At 40.6% G+C, this 23,267-nt stretch overlaps 1 protein-coding gene across 2 annotated transcripts in view; it reads right to left on the reverse strand.

Annotated features, from left to right (window-relative positions):
* Positions 1–23,267, reverse strand: part of ARHGEF26 (Rho guanine nucleotide exchange factor 26) — a 115,464-nt gene that overhangs the window by 61,753 nt on the left and 30,444 nt on the right. For both annotated transcript variants that reach the window (XM_084639311.1, XM_084639310.1), the window contains exons 7-8: positions 675–827; positions 34–163 (exon numbers count right to left, since the gene is read on the reverse strand). In XM_084639311.1, coding sequence (XP_084495437.1) covers positions 34–163; positions 675–827 — 283 coding nt within the window. The remainder of the gene's footprint in view (positions 1–33; positions 164–674; positions 828–23,267) is intronic.

Genomic DNA, 23,267 nt, shown 5'->3' on the forward strand with positions numbered 1-23,267 from the left:
TACAGATAAAAAAACAAAAATCTCTGTTCTCACATCCATCAGCAACGGAAGGCGTGTAACCCTCTGCATTGGAAGAATGAGGAAAGAGATCATAGGTAAGTTCCTGCAGTCTTCATGGGACTCAATCCGTGACAGCATTTCTTTGAAGGCTGGATTTGTAGCTCTGAAGAAAAAAAAAGAAACCACAGGTTTTTAAAAGATTGCTTTAATTTAGAAATGTGAATTTCTCTTTTCAAATAGCAGTGATGTCACTAAACCAGAGGAAGGGCAGTCTCAGGGAATCTCATCCTTTTAGTGTTCGACAGTTATATTTAGAAATATTATACAAATATAACTGATATTTAGATACATCAGTGCACGCATACACACAAAAATCAACAAAATGCAATATATGATACAAAGGGAAAAGTATAAAAGCATTGCTATGAAGAAACTAGTAAAACTGTGCTTGTCAATGAAGACAATTTAGCACATGATTGCAAATAGGATTGGACTCTACAGCCAAGTATATTTTCACCCTCAATTACATCAATGGAATTAAACATGTGCTTTAAAATAAGCATGTGCTTAAGTGATTTGCTGAACTGGAGCCCAGATGTTATGCTTTAAGAAATCCTGATTGCTGCTGTTAAGGGGATGATTTAAAAACATGCATTTTAAGCATAATTTCTTACAATAGTTTCTGGAGCGTTCGCTGTTGGTAGACTTCATTAGTACAGTATTTCACATATGGGTCAAATGTTGATGCAGTATGCTTTTCAACAATATCACTAATATCCTCTATGAAGATATTGTTCTGATGCCTTGCTTCAAGTTCTTTAAAGAACCTGCAAAGGAAGAGAAGAAATTACCAATTTCACTAAACATAATTCATAATGGTTTGTCTCTTGTAGCATTTCAAACTTTACCTGACACGATATGGGATCATTTCACAGAACTTTTAACCACATAAACAAACAAGGGGCAATACAGGGACAATCTGAGAAATTTGGGGACTCTGTAGGGAGGAAAAGATTAACTGATGTGAGATCTTCATCCCGTGGGCTCAACTGTCCATGTATTTTTTGCACAATATATGTAAAGGAAATGTGGCGCAACCCATCAGACTCCAGCAGAAGCAAAGCTGGTCAAGTTATTTTTCACAAACAGTTAAAACAGAAAGAGTACTACTAATAGGGTTGCAACGGTACTTTTCAACAATACGACTGAAAAGGAAGTGAAACTACTTGAAACACAACATCTATGGTTCTATGAGTACTGAATCTTTTCTCCTTGTAGTAATGGACGTGCAATAGCATAGCTGCAACAATAACTGGAAAACTCCACATCAACTTAAAAGTCAATTACAAAACTAAAAAGAAAAAAAATTAAATTAAATTGCTGGTTGATATGCTGAATGACCTGGTAGAGTTCCCACCCCGCTCCAAATAGAGCGCACGCTACCTGCTCTATACCATTCAGCATACCATTGAAGTCAAACCCAGAAAGGAGATACTGAAGCCTAAAACTTAGGTTGACCTAAGCTACATCACTCACCGGCATGAAAAATTCACACCAGAGACACAGTTAAACCAACCTAAGCCCTGGTATAGATACTACAGGGTTGACAGAAGAATTCTTCCATCAACCTAGCCACCACTTCTTGAGGGAAGGGATTTACTAGAGTGATGGTAAAACCCCATCTGTCGCTGTAGCAAGTGTCTACACTACAGTACTGTAGTTACTGACAAAGCTGCTGTGATAAATGAAGGGGGTTGGGGGTAACTCCCTTTTATGGACTCCCAACCAGCCAGTAGCTATAAAATCCCTCTTAATAGCTGTTCTCTAATTGCTCTACCTGTAAAGGGTTAAAAAGTCTCACTGCTATGCATAGGTAAAAGGAAGCAAGTGGGAACCTGGCCAAAAGAAACAAGGGAAGGTCTAGAACTTTTTAAAATTGAAACAAGACTCCCCTTTTGTCTGTCTGTTGTTGTTCTCCCGGGGCGAGGTGGACAGGGCAACAGCTATGCTGTAAGACGCTTGGACCAGATATGAAAAATCATCAGTATCATACCTAGAAACTACTAATTTAAAACCCCAGACATGTAAGTAGATCAGGAAATGTCTAGGAAGACGCAATTAGATTTATCCCTTTTATTTCGTTATGGCTTGTGGATTCCTCTGTGCTAACCCCAGGTGCTTCTGTTTTGCTTGTAACCTTTAAGATGGACCTCAACAAAGCTATTCTTGGTGCTTAATTCTTATAGTGGCTCTTTTAAAATCTAGCAATAGCCTGAGTTCCCAGATGTATTTTCTTTCAATAAGATTTATTTTTTTAAGAACAGGATTTGGATTTGTGTGTCTTAAGAGGTTTGTGCACATGTTTAATTTCCAACCCCCGCCCCTTCTCAGCTCTTCCCAGAAGGGGTGGTGGTGTGAAAGGGCTTGAGGGTACGCCATAGGAAGGAATTCCCAAGTGTGCCTTCCTGGGTTCTCAAAGGAGTTCTGCACTTGCGTGGTGGCAGCATCTACCAATCCAAGGTCAGAGAAAAGCTGTAACCTTGGGAGTTTAATACAAGTCAGGAGTGGCCAGTATTGATTTTTAGAATCCTTGTGGGCCCTCACCTTCTGCACTCAAAGTGCCAGAGTGGGGAATTAGCCTTGACAGCTGCTGAAGAATATGGTTATAAACATATATTCAGCGTCGACTCCCTTGCAGTTTTTCTCTATTGATAGCGCAGTCTTTCCTGGCTGTAATGACACGTCTCCAATTCTAAGAGGCATAATCTCACTGGAAAGCCTCTAACTCCTGCCCCTCTCATTTCAAAGGATGAGATAATATAATATAAATCAATGACAATGTACATTAAGTATTGTCCATGTGATTTGGAGAAGAGTAGTGGCTGGCAAAGAACACCAGTCTGCAGTTCTATCTCCTACTACATATGCTGACTTACTCATTGTGAACCAGTGGTTTGCCAAAAGAGTCTCTGGAGGCCTTCAGAATTCTATTAATCAAGCAGGGCAAGTTTTCAAGTTGGGTCATCTACTATGTTATGAACTACAACATTCAGATTTAAAGTACAGACCAACCTAGGTGCTATCATGATCCACGGATATCGAACCCAGGTCCGCAGGGTTTACAGGAGTGGCCAAGCTCCAACCCTGTACCTGTCAGCTTGCTGACAACTGCTTATCTGGGACCCATGAAACCCAGCCCCAGTTTGTGGCTCCACCCCTGAGGTCCTACTGATGGAGTCCCAGAGCAGCCAGCTGGACCAACAGGAAGCTGTCTAAACAACTGGGCTCCACCCTGCTCCTGCTCCACATGTTGACTTCCTGGCATCCTGACCAAGGTTGACTCTTGGCATCCGACTTGTGGTTCCTGACCTCCAGTTTGTCTCCTGCCTCAGACTCCCTCGTATCCTGACCAGGCCTATCAGTCCTGACTCATGGTTCTGATCTCAAGTTTATCTCCTGCTTCTGATCTCCCAGTATCCTGACCCAGCTGACTCTTGACTCCTGTCTTGTGACTGTGGACTCTGGCTCTGACACCACTAGGTCTGGCTGCCTACAACCCAACTATGACAGTTGCAGGCAGTGACTAGAAACCATTTCCACCATTTTTGTAGTTGGTAGAAACTCCTATATAAAATTAATCAGCAATATGCTAAGAAATGATGAACTATGACATTTCTTCCCATTTCATATTCTGGCATGCTGAAAAGATCATAGAATCATAGAAGATTAGGATTGGAAGAGACCTCAGGAGGTCATCTAGTCCAACCCCACGCTCAAAGCAGGAGCAACCCCAACTAAATCACCCCAGCCAGGGCTTTGTCAAGCTGGGCCTTAAAAACCTCCAAGGATGGATATTCCACCACCTCCCTAGGTAACCCATTCCAGTGCTTTACACCCTCCTAGTAAAACTGGTTTTCCTAATTCCAACTTAGACCTCTCCCACTACAACTTGAGACCACTGCTCCTTGTACTGTCATCTGCCACCACTGAGAACAGCTTAGCTCCATTCTCTTTGGAACCCAACCCCCCCTCAGGTAGTTGAAGGCTGCTAGATGTTTGAACAAGAAAATTATCCTTATGTTTTAAAAATTAAATCATATTTTAGGCATCAGGTGCTCAGTCCATAATCCTTTCAGGGAACAGTAAAAATCTAGGGTAGGAATGTTTTAGAAGATAAGGGAAAATCACACTTATTTAAAAACAAAAAAACAACCTACCTAGAGCAGCAGGCTATTCTTATACAGAGTGCTATGAATCAAGATTTGGATCAACAGGTTCCCTTTGTGCATCCAGCTTACTATAGCTTATCAGTAAACCAGCTACTTCAATAAATCCTTTAGGTTTGAAGATTAAAAATTAGTTCTGATCAATCACAAGAGCTGCTCATCACAAACTGTGTCTGGCCCTTTAATACCAGAAGACTTAAATAAAGTGTTGCTGTTTCCTTTAAATCTAAGAAATTTTTCTGATTAAACTTTGAACCCATTTAAACTAAAGTCAGACAAGACCTTGAAAGAGGGTCCAATTCTTTCACCATATCTTTGGTAATTCAAATAAATATCCGACCTGTAATTCACTAATGTAAGTCAGGCTGCCTCTTTTTTAAGGGCTATATAAATTTATTTAGAAAATGCATCTTCATTGATTTCTTAGATCAAGGAACAACAGACTAAGCTTTAGTCAATCCTCACTCCCTAACAAGAAAGGAAGACTCTCTCCAAATGCTTGTTGCTTTAATTTGGCAGCTCTTTGTTAAGAGCCTTTCTACGTTTTAAGCTGATCATTAACCTTCAGTTAAGCATTACGCAGGAACAGTGCCTTGATATTTGTGCTGGCAATTTGCTCATGCTATGTTTTCCTGCTAATATGAACAGTTTTAACCCCTGATTTACCATCACAAATGCCATCACAGTTAATTGATATAATTCATATGAGCTAACTACTATAGAGGCCAAATCATTTAGACAAACAAAATTCTCACAGACTTCAGTGGGAGCTTTGTACAAAGCAAACAGGAATTAGCTCCAGCTAGTAGCTGTGAGCGCCCTAGAAGGAACCAACACCTTAAATCAACCATTTCATTTTGGCAAACATTTCCTCTCAAATTAACCACAAGAGTTACTGAACAAGACTGAAATTTGAAGACACTTGGCAGTTGAGTATGCATTTACGTGGACGCTTGAGTCCTTTAACCAGGATAATTTAGGACTGGATCTGTCTCACATTAGGACACACTAAAGTAAATCGGATTGCTTCACAAGTGGTCAGTTTGTACTTCTATTTCTCCATGTGCTATTGATTAAAGGGGTCTCTAAATAGGGAGGTAGACAATCAGTACTTAAATTTCCTTATCCTATGTGCACTATTTAATATGAAAACTACAACTACAGCAAGAGAATATAACTCGGACATCTCTAGGTATAACTGGGTCCTAGACTGCTTGTTCTGTTTCCTTTGCTGTTGTAAATTAGGGCTCCATTCTTAGAAACATTGAGCATTGTTGCCAGGTGCTAAGCCTTCAATTCCCAACCAAAGTCACTGGCAAGTGGGGGTTCTCTGCACCTCACAGGAGTGCTCTTCACCTTGTAGGATTGAGCACTCAAAAGATCCTTTTCCATCCTCATGTTATTTAATGTCCTCCAATTCTTAATCCATAAAAAGCCATGAGAAACAGGCTTACTCTGTATGGATTCAGGGAGATGTGGGGCTCTTCTGGTGTCTCGGCCTTTTCTTCACTGGTTGTCTAGCTAAGTACAAACATTATTCGCTCTCCTCTGCTCCCTGCCCCCAAAGAAAAATTTCAAACTGCCCACTAAAATTATTTCACTTATGTCTTTCTCCACCCATGTTCTTATTGTTTAAATTACAGCATATTTATTGTTTCACACAGGGGACTAGGATGCGCATCATGTTCTAACATGCTAATTTCTTCTACAAACAATGTAATAGTTTGGTGGACTTTTCAAAATCCTTCCACCAATTTCTGAGATCACCACTAAACAATGGGTCAGATCCTCAGCTGGTGTAAGTGAGCATACCTTCTTGACTTTGATGGAGCCATAGTGATTCATACTAGCTGAGATCTGGCCTTAAAAAAAAAAATAAATAAATAAATCACAAGTCAATCTTATCACTAAGAAGGTTTTAAATTAGGGCTGTCAAGCAATTTAAAAAATTAATTGCAATTAACTGCTCAATTAATCGTTCTGTCAAACAATAACAGAATACCATTTATTTAAATATTTTTGGATGTTTTCTACATTTTCAAATATATTTATTTCAATTACAAACACAGAATACAAAGTGTACAGTGGTCACTTTATATTTTTTTCTCATTACAAATATTTGCACTGTAAAAACAGAAGTGTGGTGGGGCAGTGCCCCACCCTCAGGCCAGACTGGGCTACAGCAGGCCAGAGCGGCTACATAGACAGGCAGTCAATCAGAGAGGGCCTGCAGGGAGCCAATCAGGCTGAGCAAGAGGCAGCCAATCAGGGCCAGGCTAGGCCCTATTTGAAGGCTGCCCAGGTGAGAGGCAGTCAGTCTCTCCCACACTTTCAAGGGAGAAGGTCTATCTCCTGAGTGAAGGAGACCAGCACCCAGAACAGCACAGTACTGGCCAGGCTTGGGGGAGCTGAGGCGAGCTCCAGCCCAATACCTGCTAGGCTGCAGGCCCTGATAGAAGGGCCCACAAGGTGCAAGGGGGCCGAAGGGGAAGCGGCCCAGGGAGGAGAGACGGACAAGGGGAGCGAAGGAGGTCAGGGAGGCTGCAACCAGAGGGTCCCTGGGCCAGGACCCAGAGCAGAGGGCGGGTCTGTGTCCCCTTCTTCCCCCTTGTACTATACCCGGCTGTTAGAAGTAGCCATAGTGGACTGCACCCGACCCCTGATAGAACGGGTTAGACTCTGGGGATGTGGTTGGCCACTGCGGCTGGGGTGAAGCGAAAAGACTGCTGTTAACCCTCCCGGAAGGGGGTGAGAATGGACTAGGGGGCACTGCCAGAGAGCAGTGTCCTGAAGAGGATGCCACAAGAAGGGAGCAACACAGATCCAGATGGGACACCACCAGTAGAGGGCACTCCACATGGCCTGAGCCAATTCCCAGAGGTTCCAACAGGAGGTGCCGCAGTGGTGAGTCCGCACCCCGTCACACAAAGAAATAGTATTTTTCAATTCATGTAATACAAGTACTGTAGTGCAATCTCGCTCATGAAAGTTGAACTTACATAATTCACATCTGTACAAAAAACCCTGCATTCGAAAATGCGTAAACTTTGGTGCCTACAAGTCCAATCAGTCCTCCTACCTGTTCAGCCAATCAAGTTTGTTTTCATTTGCAGAAGATAATGCTGCCTGTTTGTTGTTTACAATGTCACCTGAAAGCGAGAACAGGTGTTCACATGGCACTGTTGTAGCCGGCAACACAAGATATTTACATGCCAGATGCGCTAAAGATTCATATGTTCCTTCATGCTTCAACCACAACTCCAGAGGACATGAATCCACGCTGAAGACGGTTCCGCTCGATAACAATCCAAAGCAGTAAGGACCAACATATGTTCATTTTCCATCATCTGAGTCAGATGCCACCAGCGGAAGGTTGATTTTTCTTTTTTTGGTGGTTTGGGTTCTGTAGTTTCCGCATCTTGGTGTTGCTCTTAAGACTTCTGAAAGCAAGCTCCACACCTCGTCCCTCAGATTTTTGAAGGCACTTCAGATTCTTAAATCATGGGTTGAATGATGTAGCTATCTTTAGAAATTTCACATTTCTTCTTTGCATTTTGTCAAATTTGCAGTGGAAGTGTTCTTAAAATGAAGATGTGCTGGGTCATCATCCAAGACTGCTATAACATAATATATGGCAGAATGTGGGAGAAAAACAGAGCAGGTGACATACAATTCTCCCCCAAGGAGTTCATTCACAAATGTAATTAATGCATTATTATTTTAACGAGCATCATCAGCATGGAAGCATGTCCACTGGAATGATGTCCGAGGCATGAATAGGTATGAGTCTTTAGCGTATCTGGCACGTAAATATCTTGTAACACCAGCTATAACAGTGCTATGTGAATGCCTGTTCTCACTTCCAGGTGACATTGTAAATAAGAAGTGGGCAACATTATCTCCCATAAATGTAAACAAACTTGTTTCTCTTAGCAATAGGCTGAACAAGAAGTAGGACTGATTAGCGCCTACAAGTCCAAAGTTTTACATTGTTTGTTTTTGTTTGAGTGCAGTTCTGTAACAAAAAAATACATTTGTAAAAAGCACTTTCATGATCAAGATTGCACTAAGGTACTTGTATGAGGTGAATTGAAAAATACTATCTTTTTTACAGTGCAAGTATTTGAAAAAAATAAAGTGAGCACTGTACACTTTGTATTGTGTAATTGAAAATGTAAACCTAAATATTTTCAATTGGTATTCTCTTGTTTAACAGTGCGATTATTTGCAATTTTTGAATTAATCGTGCATTAACTGCGATTAATTGACAGCTCTATTTTAAATATTTATTTTTTAAGCTAGACAATAGGGATATTAGAGGCTTGATGTCAGTTTCCCATCTCAGTTATGCTGGTATAAATCTGTTGACTGCAATACTTATGCTGCATTTACACCAGCATAAGTATTGCAGTCAATAGGGTTACTCCAGATTTACACCAGCATAACTGAGATCATTATCTGCTCCTTCGTCTTAAGAGGCATTTAACACATTCTGATTATCTAAGCATTGTTCAATGAAACCTAGAGTTATATCATGCTTTATTATTATTTACTGACGTCCCTATTCAGCACTTCACATGTTTCAAAAGACTTTACAAATTTTCTAAATTCCTGTAAAGTATTAGCCCCACTTTACAGATCTGGAAAATGAGACAAGTGATTTGCCAACGGGAACATAGTAAATCTATTGCAGAGACAGGATAAGAATGTATGTCTTCATAATTCTTGATCTTGTACTCACTCCCCTAGTCCATTCTGCCTCATGCAATCAAAGCATTTACTCTTTGCTCACAAAGTCTCTCATTCTAAATGCAAAGTGTTAAATAATATATAGAGCACTGAAATGCTTTAGAAGCTACTCTGTTGCTGCTATAAGGATGCTAAGTTCCTTTTCTCCAATAAGAAGGAATACAGTCAGAAACCCACCAACAACAGTAACTTGGCCATTAATAGTGTACAGTCAAGTTGCTTTAACTAACATAAAAGATTTGCCAAAGTGCAGGATTAAAAAAACCCAAGACTTTAAAGGAAGTAACTGTTTTGCATTAGTTAGATAACCAAAATATAAATAAAGTGATAGTTTGTTTTGCCTGATGTCAATATGGGACTCACTATTCTTTTTGACACTGGAGTCCTCACAGTGGGGCGAAGTAGGGGAGGACGAGGAAGGGAAGGGTGGGGCTACTTTTGCATCAAATTGCTCAGCTTATATCCATTTTGTTCTCATCAGTGTAAATGACTTTACAAAGTCTGTGTTTCTGAAAATGCCTAACAGGTTGACCAACCAAACCTGGAACTTCATTATTTCCCTAATGAATAAGTATGAACATCTCTCAGAGAAATCTTCAGTTAGACCAAGCAGTGACAGTTAACAGGAGTTTTTGCAGGGCAAACTGTTTAGAGAGCTCTGCTACTCCAACAGGACTAGAAAAGCTCTGAATCAATGTACTGCACCATGTATAACTGCACACCATTTATACCACATATACTGCATACCATTAGTTATGTTGTTAGTTATTGCTTCAAACCCTCATGCTAGCTTCCAGCATCTTTAAAAACTACAGAGAAGTACAGATAACATTTATTTCTGAAAAAGATTTATTTTCCTCATGCTGTAACCAAAAGGTCAGTAAGAACACTGCACATTTCAGAGTGTTTTGTGGATTTTTATAACTTCATTTTAGTATGCATACAAGAAACTGAGTAGAGCACAGCACACGTCTGTTTTACATGACTTCATCTGGTTTATTGTTTAGCTTGAGCACACTTTAATACTACTTTCCCCTCTTTGTTACATTATAGTTGACAGCCCTCCAGGACTGTCCTGGAGTCTCCAGGAATTAAAGATTAATCTTTAATTAAAGATTGTTATGTGATGAAACCTCCAGGTATATATCCATCCAAAACCGGCAACCCATTGCTACCTAAATGCAGTTGTCAGAAGCTACACCCACAAGTGACCAATTAGTTTGGTCTTCACGGTCTGTTGCTAACACGGTCTTAAACTTCTGAGTTTAAAGGCACACTTCCCTGCTACACACTTGTTGCTGTAACAATTTGTTAAATTTGGCATTTAACCTCTGTACTTTAAAAACAGCTCACTCACTGGATTGACCTTGTACCCATTTACCTATATTTACCACAGTATTTACAATGATAGAAAACAGAAGCACGAAAGCTGGAAAGAAAAAAACAGAGAACATAAGCAGAAAGGCCATTGTTATCCCAGAGGAATGAACAGGATAAACTAAAGACTATTTCAGGACTCCTGGATGTGAGAGGTCACTAACCACCTATTTCAACTTGCTGCTTTACCAAACCACTTATATTCATCAGCAGGTGACTCTCCCAGGATGGACAAAAATCAATGATTTTTAAAAAACTTATTTAAATAGGTTTAGTTTTAAAAACTAAACCTCTTTAAAATTGACAACCTACATTAAGGCCTACACTATAATAATTTATTAAAATCACTTAAATAAAAATCAAGCAACACACACTTGCTCCCAAAGTTTTAAATAATCAAACCACAGAACTGTTGGAAGTCACTGGATAAAACACACGGAACCAGAGTTTGTTGAACCAGCTTTTGACAGCAGTAGCCTTTTCTGAAGGTGCAAAGAGTATTTTCTTCATTGAAATTTATTCAACTAGTTTAGTTCAATGACTAGTTCAGAGTTAAAAAAAACAGAAAAGCCTGTTTTCCTTTTCTAATCGATGAATAAAAAACTAGGTGTGAAAGGGTGATATCTACTAGTTCTAAAATCTTGAAGGACACAGTGACCAGAAACAGTCAGTTGATTTCAATACAGATACTTCCTTTGTTTCATAAATTAGTTTTAAATGCAAAACATGTTTTGGTAAATGTCTTAAGTATCCAGCACACTTAAAATAGTTTTAATTTAAAATAAAATGCTATTTTGTGCATTTTAATTTAAATTTTCATCCAAATAGGGTTTGGCACAAATAACAAAACTTTATCATCAAGTAAAACATTAAGCTACACAATTGGCTGTATAAATGCAGTGTATCTTCCTGGTTAGCAAAAAAGCACCAAATTTAGGGGAAGGCTATATTTAGTTGCCAATCAAGTGTTATTGTTACCAACCAATGAAAGTTTCCATTTTTTTTAAAAAAGGAAAATAACTAAAGGACAAATGCAAAACATGATTAGGACTGATTTATTTAAATCAATCCACTTGGGACTCTCCTAATCTTAAACTTAAATTCTAGCCTCAATAAATCGAAACCACAGTCTAACCACCTCAACTGAAATAGTCTTGCTTCATAAAGTCACATTTGCAATGTATTTGCTTAAAAAAAAAATCCATAACATTCCCACCCTTTACACAGTGATGTTTGGTAGACAGAATCTTTAAAATACATAAAAATTATCCCATCTGGGTTTACATGTATTCCTGTTAATTGAATGCCTGGTATCAGAACAGTGAAAAAACATTTAAAGTATGCACAACTTTAAGGCTACTGGTATTTTACCAGCCAGTCTCAGAGAGCCTTTCCTTGAACAACAACATCCAAATTCTTACAGAACTTGCTAACTTAACTGCAGCTGAGGTCAAATTTTGGCCACTTTCCATACATGTACATTAGGGCTTGATACTCTGTGCACTAGTCAGGTATGCGTTGGCTCATTTAGGATCATACACTGAGGCAGCACAGAATCGGGTTAGTTCCCATAGACGCTCCCATAAGGCAGCTGTCTCAGGGACCCATCATACAAATACTTAGGGATGACTTTAGGGGGACTACTCAAGAATAAGCATTAACCTCATTATTAAATGTGTTTAAAAAAAGTATGATTATGTAATTAAGCCACTGTATCACAATGCATATACAACATGCTTGGCCAATCTTAATTGTCACATTTCCTAATTTTTGAGTATTTGACTTTGCAACTAACATTCTTCTACTGTAGTTCTTGTAGATGAATTATACATAGAATCAAATCTTGTCACCTACACTGAAACTCCTACATAAATACATTCAAGGGCTGTTTTAATTTCACCAGCTCCATAAAATTTCACCAATTTTAGATTTTTACAGTAATAAAAACTAGTACACAGCATCAGAATATAGTAATTAGCAACTTTTAAAATGTTTTCTTACCAAAAAATATTTGATTAATTGCTTATCACCATGAGTGGTATATTTATTTCTAAATGAAGAGTGGCAATGAATGGAAGGGAAGAATAGTACTTTTAGTCTAGAGCTACAATGGTATTGGGCAGGATAGGAAGAAACGCTAACAATGTTTTGTATCAGATTTAATTTTGGTACAAAACCACAGCATGAACTGGTCTTAACTCCATGATGTTAACAGAGCAATAAGACTTGTTTGTTTTGTCAGTGTATGCTTGTAGAAGTCAGTCACACGGTTCTGCCTGGTCATCCACATTGCCAGAGATGTAGCTCAACAGCCTTGCTTTTAAAATTTTTTGAGCACCATTTAGGGATAATATAGCAGGTCTCCCTGAAAACTAAAGGAGCGCGCGCACACCTCCCACCCCTTTTGACAAAAATATAAACTATGCTTTCTAAGCTCTAATACTCAAGGACTGATTCTGGCAAAATCCCATTTCTTGCAAAACACAGGATCACAGCTTCAGATTTTTGAACAACTTACTTGGAAAGATGCAAAATACGTGTTATATAAATTTTATTATTTACATACAATACTTTGATATAGTTCTTCTCTACAAATGTAGAACTGGAGACTATTCTTCTTACATGAATACTGTGACAGCTTCCTAAAGAAAGATTAAACCAGCTGTGCTGCAATAGGTACTTTTCATGCTCCCTGCCTGCTCTGGCCCCATGGAAGTCCCGGAAGCAGCCAGCATGTCTCTGCGGCCCCAGGAGGGAAAGTGGGGCTAGGGGGTCTCCACATTCTGCCCCCACCCCAAGCGCCAACTCCGCAGCTCCCACTGGCCGGGAACTGCGGCCAGTGGGAACTGCGGGGACGATGCCTGCGGGTACAAGGGCAGAGCACAGAGCCTCCCTGCCCCCACTCCCAGAGGTTGCAGAGACATGCCGTCCACTTCCAGGAGTGGTTTGGGGCCAGGGCAGGCAGGGACCTGCTGCCCCGCCTGCACCCACCAACCGGGAGCAGCCCAAGGTAAGCACCGCCCAGCTGTAGCCCAAATCCCTCACCCCCTTCCACACCCCAAACTCTATGGCAGCGAAACTCGCTGCCCCAGGCTCAGCCCAGAGGCCCCCCCACCCAGAGCGCACCCCAACCCCTTCCCCAAGCCCGGTGAGAGTGAGTGAGGGTAGGGGAGAGGGGATGGAGTGAGCAGGGTGGGGTTGTTTGGGTTTGTGAGATTAGACAGTTGGCAACTCTATGCTACCAGAATAAAGCATTTAAGAGCCAACAAAAAAGCACACTCAGCTGAAAGGATATGTATGTGTAACAAGCTTCCAGAGGAGATGGGATGAAATCAGTAGTCTGACCTCCTTCAGAAAATGCTGCAAAAACTTACTTGATAAAGCTTTTCCAACCATAACTAGAATATTTGAATCGCTCTATCCTATACAACCACTCCCCACCCCCAAAAAAAGCTTACCTTATTCAGAGCTTTCTATAGGCCTGAAAAGATGACAAATCAGACTCCATGAAGCCCACTGGAAACTTGGCTACTGGCATTCTATTTTATATCGGAAAAGCTTAGACACTATGGGCAGTTTGAAAACACTATGATAGAAGTCTCATCAGCTTGCATACAATAAAGCAGGGGTCGGCAACCTATGGCATGCATGCCAAAGACAGCACGCCAGCCAATTTTTAATGGCATGCTGCTGCCTGCTGGGTCCCAGCTGCCAGTCCCGCTCAGCCTGCTGCCAAACCCAGGCCAGGACCCTGGCAGGCAGCAGCGTGCCATTAAAAATCCTGCCCGCTCTTCTCCGCCCCCCCGTCCCCTCCCGCGGGGGCAGGGTGAAGAAGCTTGGTCCTGCCCGCTGCCGCTACAGGGCAGGCGAGCTCCCCCCACCCCCGCCTCTTCCCCCAGCATGCTGGGTTCCTGCCCCTCCTCCTCTCCCTCCCTGCCGCTGATCAGCTGATGGCCCTTGCAAGGGAGGGGGAGAAGTGGAGCCCCAGCGTGCTTGCTGCTCCGGGAAGGAGGCGGAGAAGAGGTGGGGACAGGGCATATCCCCTCCAGCCCCCTGCCATGAGCCGCTCTTGGCAGGGGGCTGGGAGCACCCCCACGTCCCTAGCCCACACCCCCGGCCCTCTGCCCTGACCTCTGTACTCCCCTTGCAACCCCCATGACCCGAGCCTTTACTCCAGCCCCCCCCACACCACATGCCCTGACCCCAGCACCCCCCATGACCCCAGCCTTTACTCCAGCCCCCCCACACTCCATGCCCTGACTCTTGCACCCCCCACATTCTCATCCCCACCCTGAGCACCGAACGGGAGCTCCTGCACCCCCCGCACATTCCTGCCTGCACCCCTCACACCAAATGGGAGCTGCCCAGGTAAGCACTCCACACCCAAACCTCCTGCCCCAACCCTCAGCCCCCTCCGTCATTCTAGCTCCTGGCCAGACCCTACACCCCAACCCCCAGCCTGCTCCTTCACCCCCAGCCCTGTGCTCAGTGCAGAGAGAGAGGAAGAAAATGGGCTAGAACCAGGGAGAAGGTTGGTACCCACTCTATTTGGGCAGGGCTAGGATCCCAGGCCGGCAGCTGGGACCCTCGCTGGTAAGAGCCAGTGGACAGAACCCTGGACTAGCAGCGGGTTGAGCTGCTCAGTGGTCCCGGCCGCCAGCCCCACTCAGCCTGCTGCCAGTCTGGGGTTCTGGCTGCCAGTCTGGGGTTCTGGCTGCCAGCCCCTTGCCAGCCGGGGTCCCGGCTGCAGGCCCCACTCAGCCTGCTGCCGGTCTAGGTGAACAGAACCCCAGACCAGCAGCAGGCTGAGCAGGCCGGCGGCGTAAGATCAGCATTTTAAATGAAGCTTCTTAAACATTCTGAAAACCTTGTTTACTTTTTATACAATAATAGTTTAATTATATAATATATAGACTTAGAGAGACCTTCTAAAAAACGTTAAAATGTATTACTGGCAAGTGAAACCTTAAATTAAAGTGAATAGATGAAGACTCGGCACACCACTTGTGAAAGGCTGCCAACCCCTGCAATAAAGTGTAATGTGGTAACCTACCACTCTGGTGCTGAAAAGTTCAGTACACATGGAGAACATGGAAGCTAGAGAAACCAATATTACATGCAGTGCAAAGAATCATCATTTTCAGTTGAACTTAAGTGGTAGCTGTTATATTTAATCATTATTGCTACAGTTCAAACAACTAAATTAAAAAAACATCCTTAATAATCATTCAGAACTGAAGGGATACTATGCTACAGACAACTGGGTTCATTTAATCTTTTTGTCATACAAGTATACTGTGCATACTCTAACAAAGATCCTTATTTTCTTTCCTTACATCCACTGTGCATTATGGGAGAATTATGGGTTCCTCATACAGCTTGGTACCTCTCTGTTTTACTTCCAATATAGCAAGCTACCACTTGCAACTTATTGAGGGAGAAACAAAGACTGATAAAATCAATACTCTTCCTTTGGCCAGTTCTTGTGTCCCTTCTCTGACCACTAACACTTACTTTATTGAAGATGGTATTACAAATTCTGCTGCATTTAAATTTTTTTTTTCTGGTTTTGCAACACAATTTGCTGCTGAGAGTTTTAAAACTGCATCTGTAACCGTAAATTATTCCATTCTAACGTTTTAGCATCCATGAACATCTCAGTTACCGTTATCTAGTCAATTCACATTAGACAGTTGGATGTGAAAGTTTCAAGGTCAAGCAAATCTGAGCTAGTCAAATCTAATGTGGAGGTACACCACAAACAAAAGTTTTTTTTTCTTCTGGTTACTGGGTGGCAAGTCCAACAATGCATTCAGTAATGTTGAATATTTCTGTTTTTATTCCTTATTTTAAGAAGGTTGGGAATGAATCTGTTAAATTATTATTGCACTGAAAAAGAGTGAACTACTGACTTTTGGGGAGATTTTCAAAGATACTAACTGCAGTTAGGCAACTGATTCTCATTGAAAGTCAATGGGAATTAGACACCAACTCCATTTGGTGCCTTTGAAAATCTGTACCTGTGTATCAGCACATAAGGAAGCACAATGCATATCGCCCCACCCATCCCTAGCAGTGCACCTTTTAATTCATTTTCCAACTTTGTCTTATGGGTGGGGGACTGAACTATACTTGCTCACCAAGAGCCATGGTGTTCCAAGTGCAAAAGTCATCAGAAATCATTCCTAACACTACTATGAGACATAATTTTTGTCTGGACTATTTTCAGTTTTATGGCTTGGATAACTCAGATTTCTGACAGGTTTCAGAGTAACAGCCGTGTTAGTCTGTATTCGCAAAAAGAAAAGGAGTACTTGTGGCACCTTAGAGACTAACCAATTTATTTGAGCATAAGCTTTCCTGAGCTACAGCTCACTTCATCCGATGAAATGAGCTATAGCTCATGAAAGCTTATGCTCAAATAAATTGGTTAGTCTCTAAGGTGCCACAAGTACTCCTTTTCAGATTTCTGAGATTACTGCTGGTGATTGTACTTATATATCAACAAATAAGTTTAAGAAATAAGACTAATTCAACCAATCTTTTTAGAGGGCTGACATACAGAAGCGTGCGTGTGTGTGTTTTCTCATTGAGGGAGTTGTTGCCAAAAAAAGGCAGGATTGGTAATTTACTGACATTATCAAAGATAAAAAGTTAGATAATAAAGAATCAGGCAGGCTAAGGACTATTAATTCATGTGGGAAAAACAGAAGACAATCTGAACTGAGCATGAGCCCCTCTAAACATACTTGATCCTAGAGGCAAAAGAAAACGAGGACATAGAGAAGTCCTAGACAACAGATCTGACAGAAGAGTGTAGAATAAATCCAGAGTTATAAAAGGGAACGCTCCAAAGGGAGCTCCTATAGTGAAACTCTTCTCATAAATATGTGGCGCAATGAGTTATGTGCCATCTGTGTTGTATTTCTATAGGGAAGACATACTGATGGAATAGAATTCTCCAGAGTCATAAATCTTTCAGAAAGGGGCACAAACGGAGAGAATTCATTTGTCAGAATACCCTTAATAGAAGAACAACACACAAAGAATACTGACAATCAAAGTAGGAGTGAAGAAGCTTCTATAGATGGGTTGCTAGGTAATCAGATAAATTTCACCAATGCTCTGTTTTAGGTTTATCACATAATTGAAGCCAATTTATCTGAATGGGGAAAGAGCCAAAGGTAAAATACAGAGACATTTTAACAGTGGCTAGATTAATCTAAGAAAAGCTGCGAAGTTTTTTTAACTGCAAAAATGACGACATTGAACAATCCTTACTTTGGCAGGCACATCAGCCTTACTGTTAGGCCTCAGTGATCACATACTTCAGAATTCATAAACACATTATGAGGAGCAGTTAAGATTATATGTGCATTAGCTTTGATATTTCTTGACCTTGGGGGTACTTAACTATTCTTTCACCAGCGCCTTTTTCTATGGAATATACATGTTACTTCTTTCACACTATTAGATTTGCTGCTGATTCAGTGTAAAAGACACAAGGTGTACGGACTAACTGTTGAAAAAGAATATAGAAACAGTATTACAGGAAAGACCAAATAAAGGCCTTTTATGGGAAACACCTATCCAAACAGTAACAACGAATGTTTTCTCTAGCCACTTGTCTCTCAAGAGCACCAGTTGCCTCAACTTTACGTTAACTGTCTATCATTGCCCTAAATGTCATTTAGAAAATTATTCTTAGGAAGTGAAAATGTATTTTGTGCTGAATAGTTGACAAAGTTATTGATACTGCAAATGCTAAAATTCATGTGCTGGCATCTACAGAAATCCATGAACTGTAGCTAGGAAATGGACACTGATACCCTGGAACTTGCTGATCTAGAGCAGTAGTTTTCAAACTGGGGTACACAAACTCTCACCAGGGTTACTCAAGAAAAATCTTGCAATGGCGGACAATATATTTTATTTAGTAAGGCTTGGCAATTTAATCATAGCTATATTATGACCCTCTCTCAGATTGGGGTACACAGACTACATTATTTCGAAAGGAGTACGCAGCCTAAAAAAGTTGAAAACCACTGCTCTAAAGTCTCTGGGCTCCTTGGAATTTTGTGACAGCCACAGAAGGTGCAAAATGCAGGATACAAGTGGATGCTGGGAAAGGCAAGGACTGCAAAGGGGAGATGCAGCAGTAGGGTGACCAGATGTCCTGATTTTATAGTCCTGATATGAGGCTTTTTCTTATATAGAAGCCTATTCCCCCTCTCCCCCCCGCCCCGATCCTGATTTTTTACACTAGCTGTCTGGTCACCTTATGCAGCAGTCCCCTGCAACGTGGAGCCAAACTCTGCTGCAGATCTCTGCATAGTTTTACTCTGAGTAGGAGATTTGGGCTGAACACAGGAGTAATAGGGTACGGTCAACAAGTCAGCACACTGCACGGGTCCACAGGCCACCAGCACTGCTAGTGCAATAGACTACAAGTAGTAAAACTACTCATGAGTTGTAATAGTAACAGCCATGAATCAGCTGAGTAGGTGCTTCTCACACCTTGCTTCCAGATTACATGGGAGGGTTTTGTCCCTCCCATCCCTGTTTGTCTACCCTCTTTCTCAAAGCCCATTCACTCAGATCTACTGCCAAGGAATTAGATTTTCCCCCTTACAGATTAACCCATTGTGTCCAATGTGAAAAATCAGAGTTCAAATCTTTAAACATAAATTGGTAATGCTAATACTGTGGTTTTACCTATCCGCGTGCTTCCAACTTGATTTAGAAGCAACACCTTGAGGGGTTAGAGTAGCTAATTCTCTATGTGCATTCAGTTTAGCACTTGGCCTGTTTCTCCTGAAATGGCTAAAAAAAAAAAAAAAAAAAAGAGGACAACTGGGATACAGACACTTGTCCACTATAAATTGGACTGAGAAAACCAACTCATTTCAGGCCACTGTAGAGTTAGCAGATGGTAATGACTGTTAGTCTCTGTCTTAGATTGCACTCAAACTGGTGATCTAGAATTTGTGAAAAATTCTTTCGTTACCATTCACCTACTATACATTAATATATTACACAAACTCCAAACAATTCACCACTTCTAAAGATCAAAAAGGATTAAGAGTGTCAGTATGTACCATCTCAACAGTATGAGAATGAGAGAACATAAAGAGTATTATATGGCAAAAGCAAAAAGTGCACAATACCAAGATATGGGCAAGTATAGATACATTAGTTTGATTTACAAAGCAGTACTACTGAAAAGCTACCTGTTCCCAACACAGGTATGTCTTACATGTGTAGCTCATATGCAATATATATTTAAAAAAAAAAAAACATAAGAATGGCCACAGTCTGAGTCAGACCAATGGTTAGTCTTTCAACAGAAGCCAGTGCCAGATGCTTCAGGGAACATAAGCTCCCAATATGTGCTAGGTTCCTCACAAGCCACATACCTCTGAAATCATTAGGCATTGCATAGTCTAAACAACTTTGTGAATCAATGTGTTTTCTATTTCTTTGTCTTTCTTCCCTATTAACACTAATCTTAATATTCTATAGGTTTCTAAGCATTTGTTGAACTAATGGGAGAAAAGGGAACACCGCAGTAAAACTCCCAACAGTCTTGTAAATTTGTTGTTTAGGGATGTCGGATAAACTGTTTTCAGAGATGCTTAAATAATTTCCTTTTGACTTTTCCTTTCCAAGACAGATTCTTGGGAAACTGACCATTTTTGCTCAATGCATTGAGATTCAAGCTCTTTATCTGACAACTGATTTATTCTCAGGCTACACAAACTTTTACTTCAGCGTAAATCAGCCTATTACAACCCCATTAGCTTCTTTCCCAAGACAGTCCACCTCTCACTGAATTTTGATAAAGTTCATATGATTTTATACATACTGTATATCCTTTGTGAACAGGAATATTATATAATCAGATATATACACACAATTATGAGACTTTAGCTTTTTGAAGTAATCTTGCAAAGTACTTTATAGCTAAACATGACTGCATATTGTACCCTACACAAATTATTCACATCAACCCTTCTTTTCTGAGGAGAGATATGTCAATAAGCTTCCAAATGCAGAGACAGGCTTTGCTGTCTGTTTTTTACCTGTTACAAAGAGAGCTTTGTTCAATTAGGAATGGCCTTGTCATTTATTAGAAGCTTGACATTTCTGGGGAGCTTTTCCACTGAACATGTTCAACCTTAAGATACCAGATATAAACTACATGCGATCTTCATTAAAATGTAGTATGTTTGCCAGTGCATTTGTTTTTCAGTAGCTACCTTCCTGTCTCAGAAGCCAGCGAATTCCAGCTATTACCCTAATATGCAATTTGAGACTGTGTTTTTAAAAACAAAAGGAAGTTTGGTTAGAATATACCATGTAAAATAGGACAGCTGTATTAAATTACTACACTTTCGTGACTGGGAAATGTTTTTACACCACCTTTGAAACTTTTGAAAAGGAGGTCAAACAGTTTTGATGTACTAAGAGAAAGGTTTTAGTTGCAAAATCCTTTCCCATGGGCTTATTTGTATAGATGAAGGTGCAGAAAGACAGTATTTCAAAAGCACCTTGTTCACTATGGTTTTACAGAATCCTGTAATTGGGGAAATAAAATATGCTTTAAGTTCTGAGAAAGGAATAAACAACTCATTTTTCACTCCAAACTACAAAAAAAGTTCTTGAGCCTCTAACTAAATTTCTAGACAAGTAGAAATAAAATTATAATTTCAGGCCAGTTTGTTATTTTCCATTGTTTCCCCTCTCTCCTGCTCCCCCTCCCCCGTTATTTTGAAGACAATTATTTAAAAGGAGTTAGAAAGATTCCTCTAAAAACTTTTGTTTTCCTTTTGCTACTTTAAAATTCTCATTTAAAAATAGTTTTAGTGAATTTAGTTATAAGAAAAGCTGATGATTAACACTGGATCCCAGTGTAAACTTGATCACTGATATGCCAGTATGCTGTGCCCTACAGGAATGATCTATAGGGGAAGGAAAGTTTCTAGGCTAACTAAATCGTTGCTATGTATTAAGCTAACAAAAACAGGTGCCAACTACTACCTATTGCAAGAGTGGTTTTGTAACATCAACACCTGTCCATTAAGAACTGGAGAGAGATAACCAACTCATATTATTCTACCAACCAACCGTCAGACAATATTGGTTTTCAGAATTGCCAACCTGGGGCCTTGCAGATGAGTTACCTGGAGATGAAAGATTCCATCATCAGCCATAAATGGTGGGCCATTTCATTTTATTTGCAATGCCGTTACTAATAAAACTACTAATTCCTTAGAACGCAGAATTATTTAATAAGTGGAGCATAAAATAGTCAGTGACAAATGTGAGAGAGCACTCTAAGCCATTAGACTAAAAGACTTACCTAGACAGGCTCTGGGTTCTAATTCAGACCAAAACATTCAATCTTTGTGGGTCAGATTTTCACATCCTTAGTCAGGATGCTCCTTACTCCTGTTGGCTTCATTGGGACTACTTGTGAAGTAAAGATCTCAGAATCTAACCCTGCCCAACTTGGGACAAGAAACTTTTAAATGTACTTGTGCCATTTACCACAAGTTGAGTAAAACTAAGACTTCACTAGAAAAGAGATGCTGTATCTGTGTTGTGCTTTATGGGGAAATTAATCCAAATATTGAAATGTACAGACACATTCCGATCAAATAGTTATTAAGTTTATGGCAGCAGCGTGCTCTCTCAAAAAAATTTTGTCCACTCACATCTTATACTTAAGCCAAAATCCAGATTGTGCCTGATGTATACCACTTCCAGTTTCAAAACTTTGAGAAATAAAATCATATTACAGTACAACCTTGGGGGATATGAAACTATATTACCACACAAGGGACATAAGATTCACTGGGATACTTGAAATAAATGGGAAGCAAGAGGTGAGGTCAGTGGGGCTAGGAGCCTCCAGAATTTATAAGATGCACTAGGGTGAATGGGGGGAGTCCTTCCCCCATATGGCCTACAAATTCTGCAGCCTTAAATGCTAAAGAAATTCAAGCCACAGCAATTTCTACATAGAAAAGGATACAAAATGAAGGACAGAAGAAGAGGGAAAAGGTAGCAAATGCAAACGTGGAAGGATGGTCTATGATTGAGGTGCTAGCCTGAGACTCGGGAAACCTGGGTTCAGTTTTCCTGCTATAGCCTTCCTGTATGACCTTGGGCAAGGCACATAGTGCCTCTGTGTCTCAGTTTCCCATCTGTAAAATAGGCGTACTAATCACTACCTCAGATGGGTGTTGGGAGGATCAATACATTAAACACTGCAAGGTGATAGGGGCCTTTGTGTGAATCCTTCATCCAGTTTGCTGACTTTCATATTAGAAACCAGGAAGAGAAAACAAACAAAAATAGCAAAAGCTTTAATTTCTTTTACTTATTTGGGACATAGCAATTCAGGCCTGTCAGCCAGTGTAGCACCCACTCACCAGGCTGTGGACAATGCACAAACTATAGTAATACAATCCCTGAGAAATTAATTGGATTGAGAATTACATATGTACCTACAAGTATAGCATACACACTCCATGAAAAAATTACTTTGCCATTTTTAGAGTACAAGAAAAGGACTGAAAAAAGTCTTAATACAAATAAAAGTCTGAACAGTTGGCCAAAAAAGAAACAAAATTAGACTTTACAATGTTAGCAACCATCTAAAGATTTGCAGACACATCCGTTTCATATGAGCTCTGTTTATCTAGGACTTCTTTCTCTCTCTGGTGACTGTCTACTCAAGAAAGTTCCTTTCCAAACACAATGCAGCTTTCTGTAGACAGGTGCTATGACATACACAGACACTGTTCAAGAACAATAAAGGGACTATGCACTTTACGAAAAAGATAAAATGGAATGCTGCACAGTGACATTCAACAGAAGGTAAACAGTTACTCACTGATTAAAGACTGC

Source organism: Lepidochelys olivacea, assembly GCF_965140295.1.
Source record: "Lepidochelys olivacea isolate rLepOli2 genome assembly, chromosome: 9".
NCBI lineage: Eukaryota > Metazoa > Chordata > Testudines > Cheloniidae > Lepidochelys > Lepidochelys olivacea.